Here is a 17,543-nt window from a genome sequence, read left to right as displayed (position 1 = left end):
TAGATTATCATAAATTTTAAACATATCATCCTATATTAAATACTCTTCTAAAGTTGATTTTAGCAAAATAAAAAATAAAAAAAAGTTAAAGTTGGCTAAAAATGCATATCCTCGCGTGACAAGGATTATATTTATCACCGTCAAAAGATGGCGCATATGCCAAGTATTCCTTGTGCCCCCAAGTCAAAAGCTAACCATTGCCTTTAGGGCTCCCGTTTTTAAAGATGGCGCATATGCCAAGTATTCCTTGTGCCCCCAAGTCAAAAGCTAACCATTGCCTTTAGAGCTCCCGTTTTTAAAGATGGCCCATATGCGAAGTATTCCATGTGCCTCCAAGTCAAAAGTTAACCATCCCCTTTAGGGCTTCCCTTTTTAAAAGGATTAAATCTAATATTTTTTGGTTGAATGCTTTGAAAATTGAGTACGGTTTTTTAATCCATTATAAGTAAAATTTTTAATTTTATCAGTGAGATTAAGAATTTGATGTAATTTTTATTTATTTTTTAATATATTTTAAAGAGTATAGATCATTTCTATTATTTTTGTTTGTAAAATTTAATAATTTACTTAAAGTCGATAAAATAATTTTTAATTTGTTGAAATATAATATTTTATACTACTATATTAAAATTTTTTAAATAATAATTATTGTTAATAACTTTTACCTAACAAAAATCTAATCTTGAAATGACAAAAAAACTTACTAAAATTTGATATGATCTCCTAAAACAACTCAAGAAAACTTAGATCTAAACAAATCTGATCTGAGACGTTGATTCAACTTGAAATGACCAAAATTTAGATGATGCAAAATTGAAAATGATTTGAATTCATTTTTAATTTATTCTAATTTTTTTATTATATATTTAGAGTTGTTTTGACATGACGAGAAAAAATTTTATGATGTCGCAGTTATATTTTATAATTGAATTTTTAGAAATTTAAATTATTTAATTATAAAATAATATTACAACGTGATGAGAATATGTCTCGCTGCCGTCAAAAAAATTTAATAAATATTTTCATTTACCATTAAAAAAAATTGTTGGATTTGGTAAAATAGTCATGTTTCGATCATTGGCAACTATCCTGTTATCACCAACGCCAGTAATAGACGCAACTACAATTTCAATGGATGCCCGTGGGTCCATAAGTAGTTCGAAAAAGCCATTTGACATACCGTATAGTATAGTATTATTTACTTTGTTCTTTGTTCGGGACAAATAAACTCTCAATTATATAGAGAAGGCCAAAGCATTTCATAAATTTAATGGCAGCCTCACTGTTTTATGAGTAGAATCGCGCTTAAATATTCGGAATTTCAAAGTCAAACTTTGTTTACTCGAATCCAAGCAGGCAAAATGAGAATGGGTCGTAGCTGGCTTGGGAGAATTTATTATTATATAATAATAATGTCGGCGGCTCCAAAAATTGAACATTGGCATTTGGCAACGCGCTATCGCGGAAAATAGTGACCCAGACGAACACCAACCATTGTAAACTGCCCTATAAATTGAAGAATTTGAACATGCTCTCACTCATCGTATCCTTTCTTCTCATTTTCTCAACCCTGCTTGTTAGCAAATCAAAGCATATTTTACGTGAAAGAACATAAAAAATGGCAACGATGGTTAGAAATTCTTTGTCATTGTTAGCAAGTACAGCTGCTGTTGTGGTGATGGTGTTGCTTTTTAGCAGTGCATGCCAAGCACAGCTTTCTTCTACATTTTATGAAAATAAATGCCCCAATGCACTGAGTACCATTCGCACGGCCATCAGAACCGCCATTGCAAGAGAGCGTAGAATGGCTGCATCTCTAATTCGCCTTCATTTCCATGATTGCTTTGTTCAGGTAATTTTGCAACAATTCATTGTCGTTTTAATTTTGTAATTACACCTAGATATCTATACCAACAACATATCTATGCACGAGATGATCTTAATGAATTCTCTCCGGAGGGGTTTATAGGGATGTGATGCCTCAATCTTACTAGACGATGCCCCCTTAATCAAAAGTGAAAAGAATGCACTGCAAAATAAAGACTCTGCAAGAGGTTACGAAGTCATTGACAAGGCAAAATCTGATGTGGAGAAGATATGTCCTGGAGTTGTATCTTGTGCAGACATTCTTGCAGTTGCAGCCAGGGATGCATCCGAATACGTGAGTAGCTGAACACCAAAATCTTCCTTAACTTGTCATCTAGTTCCCCATATTTATTGAATAATTCACCCTTTTAACTAACTCTCTTGAAACATTCAGGTAGGTGGCCCATCTTGGACAGTGAAGCTTGGGAGAAGAGATTCTACCACTGCAAGCGTAAGTTTGGCTGCCAGTCAACTTCCTCTTTTCACAGCCAGCCTTCGAAGCCTTATCGATCTCTTTGGAAGCAAGGGGCTTAGTGCAAGAGACATGGTTGCTTTGTCAGGTTTGTGAAGAGATTATTTAAAATTAAGAAATCCTCTGATCAGACTTCATTTTCCTTGTCATTGACCAATGAGCGCTTATCCATTTTGCAGGTTCCCATACCATAGGACAAGCTCAATGCGTTACATTCAGGAACAGGATATACAACAATGCAAGTGACATCGATGCTGGATTTGCTAGCACACGCAGGCGCCGTTGCCCAGCCACTTTTGGCAATGGCGATGGCAATTTGGCAGCACTTGATCTGGTTACGCCCAATTCCTTTGACAACAACTACTTCAAGAACCTAATGCAAAAGAAGGGTCTTTTGGAGTCAGATCAAGTCCTTTTTAGCGGTGGATCTACAGATAACATAGTCTCAGAATACAGCAGAAACCCTTCTACTTTCAAGTCTGATTTTGCAACTGCCATGATCAAAATGGGAGACATTGAACCTCTAACAGGTTCTGCTGGGATAATAAGGAGGATTTGTAGTGCTGTCAACTAGTTGATGCATCTGCACCTTTGTTTGGTTGATTGTTTCCTTTTTTTTCTTTTAATTATTTATTTATTCCTTTAATTATTTCAACTGTAAAGTAGTAGCCAATTTTTTGTTTATTTGTGTACTGTCCTATAAGTAAATTATTTTTTGATCAACTGAATAATAACAGTTTACTTGTTATATTATTACCAGCAAATTTTTCGTCCCCAATTATATAGAAAACGCCAAAGTCAGTGAAAAGTTAATCTCTGACCTTTGTGTATAATAACGTTATTTAAAAGTTCGGAATTTCAAAGTCAAAGTACTTTTTTAATCCATGAAAGCCAATTGCGAATGGGTCATAATCTGATGATTATAAAGAGAAGATAATAATGTCTGCGGCTCCAGAATTGAACATTGCTAGCACAACATCGCAGAAAATAGTGATTTAGACGACGACCTCAAATTAACGTCATTTCAAGTAAATTATAGATGGTAACGCCCAATTCCTTTGACAGCAAATACTATTTCAAGAACCTGATCCACAGATAACATATATAGTAGGAATCCTTTCACTTTCAAGTCTGCTTTTGCTACTGCCATGAACAAAATGGGAGATATTGAACCTCTAACAGGTTCAGCTGGGATAGTAATAAGGAGGATTTGCACCTGTGTTAATTAGTTTGATGCTTCTGCTCTTGTGTGATCTATCTGATCAATTGTTGATCATGTTTGTTTCATTTCTCTTTTTATTCATTCAAGTGTAAAGTTCTTTGTAATGGTTTTCTTCCTCACCCTGGTAATATATATATATATATATGTATATATAGTTGGTTTAATTGAATAAAATAACTCTTCGTGTATATTGCTGTATATTGAGACATTATTGTCTATATATTTTGCACATACCCTTTTTATTTTGGAGAAAAACTTTTGTTTAATTGAATTATTTTATATAAATTTTTTTAAGTGATATTTAATAAGTTTAAATCTTAATAGTTATAATTTATTTATTTATTTTTAAACTATGATCTTTTTTATAAAAAAATGAAGCTTTTGTAAAGAAATTTCCATTACTCTTTTGGTAATTAATGGTATTAATTTGAAAGTTATTAGATGACGAGGGTACATTACTAGAGAGCTAGAGCAAGCAAAATAAATTCAAGATCGTTTCTAACTTAATTTAATTTTAAAAACCAACAATTTAGAACTTGACATTGATTGAAAGCTGAAATACCAAACAAAATTTCATATAAATTCTATTAAAATTTTAATTTGATTAAAAAATGTAAATAGTATATAAATCCTTATAAAAATGACCTAAAACTACACAAATTTTGAAGTTTTTTTTTTTTTTTTAAATCAATTACCAGAATTGTAGAAATAAAAAATTTATCATCGAAGCATTGTTTTTTTATTAGAAAATTTTCCCAATTTTATATTCAAATCTGAATAGAAGTCCTCTAAGCTTTGAGCGTGTAACTGTCACATAAACAAACTAATTGGAGAGATAAAGCCTGAAAATAGAATGAAAATCGAAATAAAAAATGACTTAAAATTTAAAATGATCGGAATGGGAATAAAACCCAACATTTCATTTCATTTCAATTCATGCCCCAATCCAAAACTACCGAACCCCAACCTAACCCGACCTACGTACCCAAACAGTATGCGTGGGTGCAACCTAGAGGCTTGGTCTCAAATCTTTGACGCAACACGGTACAAGAAGAAAGTGGAGAAACCGCGGCATCTTCTTAAATTGTGGGGACGATTTTGCAAAAGGGGATAAGCACACCAAGTCCTAACTCCTAAAAGGTGAAAGGGTCACTACCCTTCCGTATAAACTGTTCTAAATTAATTATTTTAGTAGGACTTTTATAAGAAAACTTAGCTCGATTATTGAAGAAATTAAGGGAATGGCACATTGAATTTACACCAAGAAAATTAATTATAAAGACCAACAGAAAATGAAATAATGTTAAGGATAACTTACGTAACTTGATGGATTGAGCTTGTAATTAATGTGATGGACTTTAATAAAATATTTAATTTTTAATTTTAATAATCAAAGTTTAATTTTTGACTATTTCAAATATAAAAAAATTTATTGATATACTATTAGTAAAGTTTTTTTTTTTTTTTAAAATTTTACAACATTTATCTACCTTTTTTCAATATGACCTAATAGAAATGTGTAATTTTGGTAACCTTGTGAAATCTAAAAACTAGATTATTTGATAATTTTTTGTAAAAATATAATAAAATTTTGACAACTTATGTAACTATGGATTGAGCTTATAGTTAATGTGCTGCGAGTAACCTATTTAATAACTCCTTGAAATGTACCAAAAACTCGTGAAGAATTTGACTGATAAAAAGGATGAAAACAAGCAAGAGTCGTGTTATTTCCACTAAAACCTTAAAAAAGACATCAAGTTCAGTACTTCACTACAGAGTTTGGCCAACACAAGTAAACTGCTGTATATTCCTTTCCCTTTTACTTATCAAAATTTATTAGCATCTTCATAGTTTTCAACACTTAGGATGCCATCTTTAAGAGAAACGTGGGCTGCCAACACCAGACGGAGAGCAAGGCTAGGCCAGGCAAATCTCTTTTACAAAGATGCCTGGATGAAAAAGTGGCTAAAAGTTCATTGGTTGACCATTTTTGAGATTACAATTGAGTAGTACAAAGCCAAAATTGCTGACCGAACACCAATAACGACTTTTATTACATTTGATTATTATAACGATAATCTTAAAGAAACTTTTCTCGTCCAACTGTAACGCCATGCAAGCCAAATACGAAAGGGTCATATTCGTCATATGTCAGCGCCACTCCAAAATTGAAAATTCGTTACCGCCGAAGTATAGCAGAAACCAGTGACCAAGACAAACTCTAACCCTTCAAAGAAAAAACTCTATATATAGAAGTGAACCGCAAGCTCCATTTGTCATCAGCCTTTCTTCTCATTTTCTCTATCTAAGTTGTGTATTAACTCTGCCTCTTTTTGAACTAATTAGCTAGCTTTCGTTTTCTTGAGTGAATAGAAAAATGGTAACAGCTGTGGTTAGAGCTGCTACTATGGTGATGCTGCTGCTTTTGAGCTGCAGCGCATGCCAGGCGCAGCTTTCTCCTACATTTTATGCTAACACATGCCCAAACGCACTTCGCACTATTCGCACATCCATCAGATCCGCCATCGCACGAGAACGTAGAATGGCTGCATCTCTAATCCGCCTTCATTTCCATGATTGCTTTGTTCAGGTACATGTTTAGCATGTGTATATACCTATATTAAACAAATTATAATGTTGTTTAAATTCCATATTATTAAATATATGCATGGTTTTCAATTATTTAATGGAGTCTCTTGTATGCCTTTAATCAGGGTTGTGATGCCTCAATCTTACTAGACAATTCCCCTTCAATCACAAGTGAAAAGTTTGTAACTCAAAACGACAACTCTGTAAGAGGTTTTGAAGTCATTGATCAGGCAAAATCTGCTGTGGAGAACGTATGTCCTGGAGTTGTATCTTGTGCAGACATCCTAGCAGTTGCAGCCAGGGATGCATCTGAATACGTGAGTCATCGCTGAATAGACATAAAACCTACCTTCTGAGATTTATAGATATCTCACTAATTGTGAACTCTACTTCCCTATATTTAATAAATATTCAAAATGATTAAATTCTCTTGAAACAACTTATCAGGTAGGTGGCCCATCTTGGAAAGTGAAGCTTGGAAGGAGAGATTCTACCACTGCTAGCGCAAGTCTGGCTAGCAGTCAACTTCCTCGTTTCTCAGACAGCCTTCAAAACCTTATTCGTCTCTTTGGAAGCAAGGGCCTTAATGAAAGAGACATGGTTGCTTTGTCAGGTTTGTGCACAAGTTATTTTTCAACAAAATTTAAAAAACACTTCATTTTCCTTGCAAACAATCACTGATAATTGAGCTTAACTTAAACCATTCATGTTCAGGTTCTCATACAATAGGACAAGCTCAATGTGTTACATTCCGGGATAGGATATACAACAATGCAAGTGACATCGATGCTGGATTTGCTAGCACACGTAGACGCAATTGTCCGGCTACTTCTCCCAATGGTAATGGAAATTTGGCACCACTTGATCTGGTGACTCCTAATTCCTTTGACAACAACTACTTCAAGAACCTGTTGCAAAAGAAAGGTCTTCTCCAGTCGGATCAGGTCCTGTTTAGCGGTGGATCCACAGATAGCATTGTCAACGAGTATAGCAGGAATCCTTCAACTTTCAGCTCTGATTTCGCATCTGCCATGATCAAAATGGGAGATATCGAACCTCTAACAGGTTCAGCTGGGATAATAAGGAGGATTTGTAGCGCTGTCAACTAGATGAATATGCATCTGAAAACCAAAACTGCTACAATAATATTGAAGTTCACCTGATTATCTCCCTAAATTGGAGATCTTTTTTGTCTTATGTTTATTTCTCTCTTTTTGAGTCTTCTCTTATTCTTTCAAGTGTAAAGTAGTTATAATGCTTTCTTTCCTGCCTCCATAGTTGTACTGCGTCGCATGTGATCAATAAACAATATCTGAATTAATTTCCGTATCCTGAGACACTAGCATTATCTCCCTGAACTAAGCATTTTTCGCTTCTTACAACGTAATGAAGCGTATTAATTACAATTCTCTGCTCGCTCTAACGTATATGATGACAAGGAATTTTTCAAACAGTTAACGCGTAATGAATTAGTCATGCAGACAATAATTAACTTCTAGCTCATACTAGTTACTCTAGTCGTCCAACATATGACCTTGTTATGATCCCGATTCTTGATTTGGGTGCATACGCTTATTTGGACACGAAGCTTACAGCGCTATATAAATCTCTTTCATTACGCAGCCAATGATCCAAATGAAGCAATAATCAATAGTACTGAGGCGTAAAGTAGGTTGACATTATGCAAACAAAGGAAAAGGAAAGGTAGTAATCAGAACATCATAAGAAAGCAAAAGATATCGGGAATATTATAGATATTTACAAGGGTTCAATTTTATTAATTAAAAGTTTACAACTACATATGGGCGGTGATTGAGAGGAAATTCCACAACAATATATGAAAATAAGGAATAATTGTTTTCTTTTTCCCTTCTGATGGATAGGTCGGGCAACCCAACTAAATTAAGCCAATATATATGCGCGGCCCATTTTAGGCAATGTATTCAAGTCTAAGATGACTTGGTCCTACCTGAACTAATAATAATAATTCTTATTATTATTGAATGGTTAGATACTTATATTCTTTCATTTAACTCTAAGATTAAGTTTAAAAATAAATGCCTCCATATGATACTAACGTAAAGATTATTATTTTAGGCTAACATATGAGCAGTTTATTGGTAAAACATTAAACTCTGATTAAAGTTTAAATTTTGATGATTTTAAATAAAAAATGTTAATTTAGAATTAAATTATATGAATTTTTGGGTCTTTTGTTATACTTTAGCATGTTTACTTTTCAAGTATTGAAACTTCAACTTGACCTGCTCAAATTTTTTCTAGCTCCGAATGGATCAAAACCATGAATTTAAAAAAAATTATATATATTTAATGCATTATTAGTATATTCTAAACATTATCAGTAAAATAAATGATACAAACTCGTTAATGAAAGCTTTTTTAAAAAATTAAGTATTTATGTATTTATCTTTATGTTTGGTCATTAATGGGGTAACATCTTTTGATTTACATATGTAAAACTTATATATTGGCAACATATTGAATATAAACTAAAAAAATTTCAACTTTATAAAAAAATAATTTGTTATATAGACACCATAATTGGTTTGAGTCTAAATTCATTGGGCCTGATCCAACAAGGTTTGGGCCTAAGCCATTGGGGCCCAATTCAATGGGGTCAAGTAGTTGGGCCCAACTGTTTGTTATTTTATTTTATTTCTATTTGACTTTTTATTATTTTATTTTATTTTGAGTTTTTATTATTTATTTTATTTTAAGATAATAGGATATTATTTTTAAAAAAAGAGAAAAAATGCAAATTCTATCGTGCATAGGCACTGACAGAATTGCAATTGGTTTCAATCTCTCTAGGATAATTTTCAAGCTTTCTGATATGTGGAAATCCAATCGAAAAGGGGACTCCTAATTAATAAAAAATTCTTCTGATCTGGTTCTATAAATAAACAGCCACATAGAAATAGAAACACAACAGCATAAAAAAGATCACACAGAAAATCACAGAAAAACAGAAGCAAAAAAAAATGTTGAGAAGGATAGAAGCCAGTCATAGAAGAAACACAGAAACACAGCAAGCAGAGATAAAAAAAATTTCAAAGTTTTTTTGGAAAAATTTTTTTTTTTGGAAATTTTTTGGAAAATTTAGATTCTGGTGAAATTTTCTGACACCAGTTGAATTTTTCGATGAGTTTTTCGACATTGGTTGAATTTTTTGGTTGGTTTTTCAGAATTCGACACAGATTCCAGCATCGGTTGAATTTTTTGGAGAACTTCCTGTGAACCAAATCAGATTTCGACGATGTTTTTTAGAATCTGACGGAGATTCAACCAGAATTCATTCGATTCTAAAGAAAGAAAGAGAGAAAAGAAGAGGAAAGAGAGAGAAAGGGAAAATAGAATCTGAGAAAAAAGGTTAAGATTTAGCCTTTTATAGTGGCTCCAAAATGGGGTCATTTTGGTGTTTTAATTCAACTTAGAATCCGCCCGTTTTACCGCAATGCGATCTAACCTGAAGCGCAGTCCACCTTTTGACTTGACTCCAACTTTTGACTCAAGCCGAGTCGAGTCACGAGCGGTGCCCCAAGCCACGTCGTTCTAACCTTTTCTTGTCTTTGTAGCTGAGCCAAATTTCAGCTGCCAGCTAAGTCATTTTTTTGTTTTCCTTTGGTATTTATTTATTTATTTTATTTAGTATTTTTCTTTTTTTTTCTTAGTATTTTTTTTCTTTCTTTTTCTTTCATGATTAAATTTAGAAAAAATTAAAAAATAAAAAATAAAATTTGGGAATAAATATCAATTATCCAATGATGAAATTTATAAAAATTTCAAATGGTAAATTTCTATAAATTTCATAGGTGAGAAATTCTATTTAAATTTTGTCTCAAATGGTGGAATAATTTAGATAAAGTTTCAATAATAATAATTAATATTTATTTTTCAACAAAAAATATAATAAAAAATTAAAATATAAAAAATTGGAATTAAATACAAATTACCCAAGGATGAGATTATTAAAAATTTTAAATGGTAAATTTCTAAAAAATCTCTAGGTGAGAAATTTTCTCTAAATTTATTTCAAATGGTAAAATAATTTAGATGAAATTTTAACACAAGTAATTGTATTCTTTTCGAAATAAAATTTTGGTTAAAAATATGTGATAATTATTCAATGATGATATTCTTAGATAATTCAAATGATAAATTTCTAAAAAATCTCTAGGTGAGAAATTTCTTTAAATTTATCCCAAATGGTGGAAAAATTTAAATGAGATTTCAATAAAAAAATAATTGTCATATTATTTTCTTTTTAAAAGAAAAAATAATAAAATAATAATAAAATTTTATAATAAGCCTAAATTGTGAAGAATTTAGAAATTCAAAACAAAAAATATTTCTAATTTGACCAAAATAGTGGAATACTTAGATCTAGTTTCAACAAAAAAGAAATAAAAAAAGATAAATTTTTCGACGACGGAGCCTCTTCAAGAAATCAAATAGGATTCTTGAATACTCTTAAAGTGAGAAAATATTTTTAAGAATTCTACCAGATTTATAGAAGAATCTTATAAATTATTTTCAATATTTAGCATAAAAGTTTGAAACCATTAGACTCAAGAACATAAGATAAATTTTAAATAATAAGGTATCATCCTTTGAATGGGTATGTGGGGGTGTTATAACTTTTTTCACATTTAACCAAACTCTCAAACCCTGTTTTAATTTGTAGACTCGAACTTATTTTTTTAAGGATCTTTCGTCAAGCTTAGGAACTCCTTAAATGGATAGATTCCTTAGGTGATCAATCATACTTAGTTAAAAAAAAATTGTGACAACTTCATCAATTTGTTAAGTCTAGCTATAGATTTACGGATCTATATATTATGACATATTACACTGAAAAGTGATAAATAGTAATTTTTTTTTTTTACTAATGAACAAATTTAATATTTTTACTTTTGAAAATGAATAACAACAAGTGCATTTTGGTATTGAAGAAAACAATATTTTTGAGCAATTTTATAAATTAAAAAAAAAGCTTTGATGAATAAAAAAATGAATTATTTATTTATAAATAAGGATTAATATTTGATGCATCATCACTATTTAGTATTGTATACTGTAAGTACATCACAAACCGTCAAGTAATTATTAAAATTAAAATTTTAGAATCTTTAAAATTAAATATTTTTAAAATTGAAATATTTAATTATATTGAAATAAATTAATGGTGTGACAACTTATAATACGTTGATGATGTATAATATTTGATCATGCATTAAATATAAATCTTACAAATAAAAAAGTTAAATTAAAATCGTAGACTTAGTTTTTATTTAATAAATTTATTTTTCATGGAAAATTTGGCTTTGATGAAAAGGACTAATTGAGCAATGCTACTACTTCACTAGACAGGGTTAGAAGGTAAGAGCAGAGCAGACCTTGTTTCCTCTTCTAATGACAAAAAAATTAGCCCTTTCACAACGGTTCAACTCTCCCTCTGGAAAATCCATGGTTAAGGACCACACAGAAAAAGCCACCTATTTGTTTTTTCTGTTGAACATTCATGGATGGATGTGGCTCTGTCAATTGTGACTGAGATGCATGGGCTCAAAGTCTACCGGAATTTCATTTCAGTCCCTTTAATTTTGTATTATTAGGACATTTCCATGTCTAGCAGTAACAATTCCGTGCAGAATGGGTCAAATTCATTGCGAAGATTATGTCGAGCAGTGACCCAAGACTAGGTCTACTCGTTTCTCTATCAAATATCGATGCCCCATAAAAGTGAAGTGAGCGATCCACGCTCTCTGTCACCAGCCTCCCTTCTTCACATTTTCTACTTTCTCTAGCTTGTTTTTTTATTAACCTTCAAAAAATCTCTGCCTTGTGCTTAACATTTTCGTGAAAGAACTGAAGAATGGTGACAGTGGTTAGTGACTCTTTCTAAACATAAACAAAAAAAAAACATTATTAAGAATTATTTGTTTTTAATAAATTTTAAAAAAACTCTTTCTATTTTGTTATAATTAATAATTTATTATTTGCTTTTAATAAATTAGAAAATTAAGAGAATATATGTAAAAAATATTCATCAAATACTCGCATCTAAAATAATGGTAAGGAAACAAGTTTTTAATTTCATTTGATATTGACGCCTAAAATTTGGGGTGGGAGGTGAATTTTTAATTGGCAGCAATTCATTATTAGACTAAAAAGCACAATATCTTAAGTAAAATAAGAAACCCTAGCCATCAAAGTCTATTGAAGAAAAAACTCTTTGCCGTCAAACCTCTCATGGTTGTTAAAGTTCTAAGGTAATTTTTTTTACCTAAAAATCTTGTCTCTAATATAATTAAAATATTCATACTTTGAAGAAAAAACTCTTTTGCCATCAAACCTCACATGTATTGTTCTTGAAGTTATGAGGTACTTGTTTTATTTAAAAATCCTGTCTCCAATATTATTAAAATATTCATATTTATTTTTATTTTTATTTAGACAATTGATTTTTTTTTAAAGAATTGTAATTTATAATTTTTTATGATTTTAAAATATAAATTTTTTAATCATTAAATAATTAAAATATAGATAATTGTGTATTCATTCTGTTGCAAGAGATGGTTTAGGAGGTTGAATAAGAATTTGAAATATTTTTTCTGGGTTTATGTTGCTTCACTATTTTGGATGATTTTTATAAAATCAATTCCTATTTATTCTTTACTTGTTTGGTTTTACAAATAATAGGTTTATCTTTGATATCCTTGTTTATAATTAATTCTGTTTTTTATACATTTATTTATTATTTATTTGTTTATCTCAAATAAATTATTAAGAATTATCAAGAGATATTGTAGAAATTTTTAATTTTATGAATTATGATTATGATTATACATTCTAATTGAAATATTAATTAGTTTTCAAGAACAAAATGATTAAATTTTATGACGCAAGTCTTTGGCAAATTCAAGTGATGCATAATATGATACTCTTCATACTGCAGATAAATCTCAAGTTGCCTATGTGCTTAATCAATTACCTAATATTCTACTTAAGAATTTAAATACCGATATAAGTCTAGAAGGATAATTTGTTGCTTTCACATGTTTAGTGATTTCAAAAAATATATGTAATATTTTAATTAAGTTCAGTGATAAATATAACTGTATATAATGTTACATGTTTTCTAATTGTAAATCTTTTTAATAAGGAATGAAACTTCTAATAAAAAAAGAAGGGGACTAACCAAATATACAAAACTGGCCAAAAAGAAAGCTAAAGGTAAAAAGCTTGATATCCAGTTTCCTTTTTTGTATTATAAGATATGTGGTAAGGATGCTAACCTCTTTAAGGCAGAAGGAATAAATTGCATTTGGCAAAATGCACCTTTTGAAGTCACTGGTAATGATGTAAGTAAAATAGTTAAATAATTAATGTCAAATAACAATTACATAAGATAAGTTTTTACTATTCATTGACTTATTTTTTTTCTTATTTTGTTTGTTTTGTAGGAAAATAATGAAGAGTAAATTTTACTAGGATCAATTATCAACTTCTAGCTTGGATATCCACTAGGATATTATCATATTTGTGGACTAAAACTTTTTTTTAGTAATTATTTAGATTTTTGGTAGAAAAATACTAGTGTGATTTTATTGATAATTATATTTTGGATATTACATAAATTTGAGATTGGATTTAGGAAATAAAAAACATGATATATATATGTATATATATTGGTATTTTAATTATTATCATCATTTTCTTTTATTTTTAAAATAGATGAGGTGACCACATTTTTATGTTACTATAATCAAATTATTTTTTTGAAACAATTTTTTAGTAACTATTATTTTGTAATTACAAGTGCAATTTTTTTGTGACAAATTATTTTTTATAGTCACTAATGATAATCCTTTTATAAATTGACAAACTTTATTGTGATAATAGCTAATTTATTAGTGATAATAATTATTGCAAGAAATAATTTAAATATTTGTGACATTATTCATTCGATACTATTTAGATAAATACTAGTGGGGAAGAATTTATTACCAATAAAAATATCATTAGTGACAATAGTTTTAGAACTATTGTAATATTTTTAGAGTTGATATTATCATCACAAGAAAATCATGTTATTGTGACAATTTTTTTCGTCACTATTTTAATTTTTTAGAGTAAAAAATATTGTTACAATAAAATGAGTAATTGTGAACACTTATTTTAGTAACATATTCTAATACTTTTAATGTCAAAATTTTTGTCACGAAAAAGAAAAACTATTGTGGCAACTTAATAAATATTGTCACTAATACAATAGTGACGAAATTTTTTGTGATGACAAGTGACGACTTTAAAATTGATCATTATGAGTTTGAGTGACTAAATTTTATACTTTTAGTGACAATTTTTTTATCTACTAAAAATACTATTTCTTGTTGTGAATGATGTGATGACTTATGATACTTTGATAATGTATAACATTTATATGTTGATCATATATCAAATATAAATCTTATAAATAAAACAGATAAATTAAAATCATATAGATTTAGTTTTTATTTAATAAATTTATTTTTCATGGAAAATATGGTTTTGATGAAAAGGACTCACAGAGCAAAGCTACTACTTCACTAGACAGGGTTCAAAGGTGAGAGCAGAGCAGACCTTGTTTCCTCTTCTAACGACCAAAAATTTGCCCCTTCATTAGGTTTCAACTCTCCCTTTGGAAAATCCATGGTTAAGGACCACGCAGAAAAAGCCACCTATTTATTTGTTCTGTTGAACATTCATGAATGGATGTGGCTTTGTCAATTGTGACTGAGATGCATGGGTTCAAAATCTACCAGAACTTCATTTCAGTCCCTTCAATTTTGTATTATCAGGACATTTCAATGTCCAGCAGTAACAATTCCATGCAGAATTGGTCAAATTCAGTGCGAAGATTATGCCAAGCAGTGACCCAAGACTAGGTCTGCTCGTTTCTATATCGAATATCGATGCCCCATAAAAGCGAAATGAGTGACCCACGCTCAGTCACCATCCTTCCTTCTTCACAATTTCTACTTTCTCTAGTTTGTTTTATTTTTTAACCCTCAAAAAATCTCTGCCTTGTGCTCAACATTTTCGTGAAAGAACTGACAAATGGTGACAGTGGTTAGTGACTCTTTGTAAACATAAAAAAAAACATTATTAATGAAAAATAAATTTACAAGTGATGAAAAATATTTATATAAAGAAATTTTTAAAAATATTTTAAAACTGTTAAAAATATTTTAGAACTTTTGCAAGCATAAAAAAATATTATTAATAAAAAATGAAGTCATGGTGATTTTATTAATATTCATATAAATAAAAATTTTAAAGTAATCTAAAAATGTTAGAAATATTTAGAATTTTTCAAACACAAAATAATAAATAAAATAATAAAATAAACATTAAAAAGTACGTTAAAAATGTCATAGATAATGAAATTAAGAAGAAATTACAAGTGGTGATTTTCTTTTAATTTTTTAAAAACCATATCATAAGTGTTTGTATAAGGAGATTATAATCTACTTTGTTTTCAAAATGTTAAAATAAATTCGACAATGGAGTCCCTTAAAGGAAATAAGTGACTTTTTTTTAATACTCTAAGGTAAGAAAATTTTTTAAATTATACTGAATTGTGTCAAAAATAATTTAGAAAATTTTTAATATTCAAATGATAAAAATAAAAAAAATGATAAGATAATTAGTAAAAGACTATTAAACAAGACCACTTTTAAGATCATATAAAATTTATTGGTACGATCTTTAAATAGGTGTTATAAAGGTGTTATAACTTTTTTCATACGTAACCATATTTTCAAACCCAACCTCAAATATACATATCAAAAATTAGGATTAGTGATCAATTGCACCTCAATAAAAAATATTGGTGACGACTTTGAATTTTTCATGTTTAACTATCGAGTCCCCGTACCGATACGCTATGACATGATTGCTGCTATTTCTGACCCATTTGAGTTTGTTTTAAGTTTTTCTTCTATTTTTACGTGGATTTTAATATTTTTCATATTTCTAATATTTTTAGAATATTTTAGATTTTTTTTGTATTTCTATTTTTAAATAAAATCACTCTTTATGATTTTATTTTTATTAATATATTTTTTTATGTTTGAAAATTTCTAAAATATTTTCAACACTTTTAGAATACTTAAAAATTTTTTGTGTAAATATTTTAAATAAAATAACAACTTGTGACTTTATTTTTATTAATAATTTTTTATGTTTGAAAAATTCTAAAATATTTTGAAAATTTTTTGGGTGATTTTATTTTTTATTAATAATTTATTTATTATTTATTGTTACTTATTCATTCTCCCAAAATTTTTTATATTTATTATTATATATCTTTAAGATATCTTAAATTGTAAATTAGAAATACTAAACAAGAAATAGAATAATGAAATTAAAAAAAACCAATTTTTCCCTGATCAACATCAATCAACAACAGGTGGTCTAATCCAATATGGAGTGGTTTTGGTTCGATTCAGAAATAGTTCAACAACAGTCTAACGTCAATTTGGATGAACCAGTTATCATAACATATAGATCCGAAAATCTATAACTAGATTTAACAAATGAATTGAGTCGCCACCAATCTTTTATTAGGTGTGATTGGTCATCTAGGGAATCTATCATTTTAAGGAATTCCTAAGCTTAACTAAGGGTCCCTAAAAGAATAGGTTCGAGTCTACTAACCAGAACAAGGTTCAAAAAATTGGTTACATGTGAAAAATGTTACAACACGCTCACATGCCCATCACAAGGATGGTACCATATTATTTCAAATTTATCCTAAGGTTTGGAGTCTGATAGTTTCAAATTTTATGTTAAATATTGAACATAATTTTTAAGATGCTTCATCAATCTGGTAGAACTCTTAAAAAATACTTTCTCACCTTAAGAGCATTCAAGAATCCCATTTGATTTCTTGAAGAGGCTCCGTCGTCGAAAAAATATTTTTTTTTATTATTGAAAATAAATCTAATTATTCCACAATTTGGGTCAAATTAGAAATATTTTTTCTTTTGAATTTCTAAAATTTTCACCATTTGGGTCTATTTAGAAATTTCTTTTTACTCTTTTTTCCTTGGAAAGAAAATAATATGAAAATTATTTTTATTGAAATTTCATCTAAATTATTCCACCATTTGGGTCAAATTTAGAGAAAATTTTTCACCTAAAGATTTCTTAAAAATTTACCATTTAAAAATTTCTAAGAATCTCATCCTTAGATAATTATCAAATATTTTTAATCCAAATTTTTATGTAGAAAAGAATACAATTACTTGTATTGAAATTTCATCTAAATCATTCCATCATTTGGGTCAAATTTAGAGAAAATTTTTAACCTAGAGATTTCTT

General features: G+C 29.3%; 2 protein-coding genes across 2 annotated transcripts; both read left to right on the top strand.

Annotated features, from left to right (window-relative positions):
* Positions 1-1,539: 1,539 nt before the first annotated feature.
* On the top strand, positions 1,540-3,102 carry LOC111317535 (lignin-forming anionic peroxidase-like). Its single transcript, XM_022919968.2, has 4 exons — positions 1,540-1,852; positions 1,970-2,161; positions 2,261-2,426; positions 2,518-3,102. Exons 1-4 carry the CDS (start codon positions 1,619-1,621, stop codon positions 2,910-2,912), a joined length of 987 nt encoding a protein of 328 aa, XP_022775703.2. The 5' UTR covers positions 1,540-1,618; the 3' UTR covers positions 2,913-3,102.
* Positions 3,103-5,844: 2,742 nt separating this feature from the next.
* Positions 5,845-7,481, top strand: LOC111317534 (lignin-forming anionic peroxidase-like). Its single transcript, XM_022919966.2, has 4 exons — positions 5,845-6,153; positions 6,278-6,469; positions 6,600-6,765; positions 6,867-7,481. Exons 1-4 carry the CDS (start codon positions 5,941-5,943, stop codon positions 7,259-7,261), a joined length of 966 nt encoding a protein of 321 aa, XP_022775701.2. The 5' UTR covers positions 5,845-5,940; the 3' UTR covers positions 7,262-7,481.
* The last annotated feature ends 10,062 nt before the right edge of the window (positions 7,482-17,543 follow it).

Source organism: Durio zibethinus, chromosome 2 (assembly GCF_047325235.1).
Source record: "Durio zibethinus cultivar Kanyao isolate XHJ-2024 chromosome 2, ASM4732523v1, whole genome shotgun sequence".
NCBI lineage: Eukaryota > Viridiplantae > Streptophyta > Magnoliopsida > Malvales > Malvaceae > Durio > Durio zibethinus.
The sequence above is the reverse complement of the archived record's forward strand: the minus strand, read 5'-3'. Positions and strand labels throughout refer to the sequence as shown.

Bases quoted from the DNA above. Each gene is read 5' to 3' on its own strand.
- LOC111317535 (XM_022919968.2), top strand. From the start codon at position 1,619: ATGGCAACGATGGTTAGAAATTCTTTGTCATTGTTAGCAAGTACAGCT. The intron at 1,853-1,969 runs GTAATTTTGCAA...AGGGGTTTATAG, and splicing joins TCCATGATTGCTTTGTTCAG to GGATGTGATGCCTCAATCTT. The intron at 2,427-2,517 runs GTTTGTGAAGAG...TCCATTTTGCAG, and splicing joins AGACATGGTTGCTTTGTCAG to GTTCCCATACCATAGGACAA.
- LOC111317534 (XM_022919966.2), top strand. From the start codon at position 5,941: ATGGTAACAGCTGTGGTTAGAGCTGCTACTATGGTGATGCTGCTGCTT. The intron at 6,154-6,277 runs GTACATGTTTAG...GCCTTTAATCAG, and splicing joins TCCATGATTGCTTTGTTCAG to GGTTGTGATGCCTCAATCTT. The intron at 6,470-6,599 runs GTGAGTCATCGC...ACAACTTATCAG, and splicing joins CCAGGGATGCATCTGAATAC to GTAGGTGGCCCATCTTGGAA.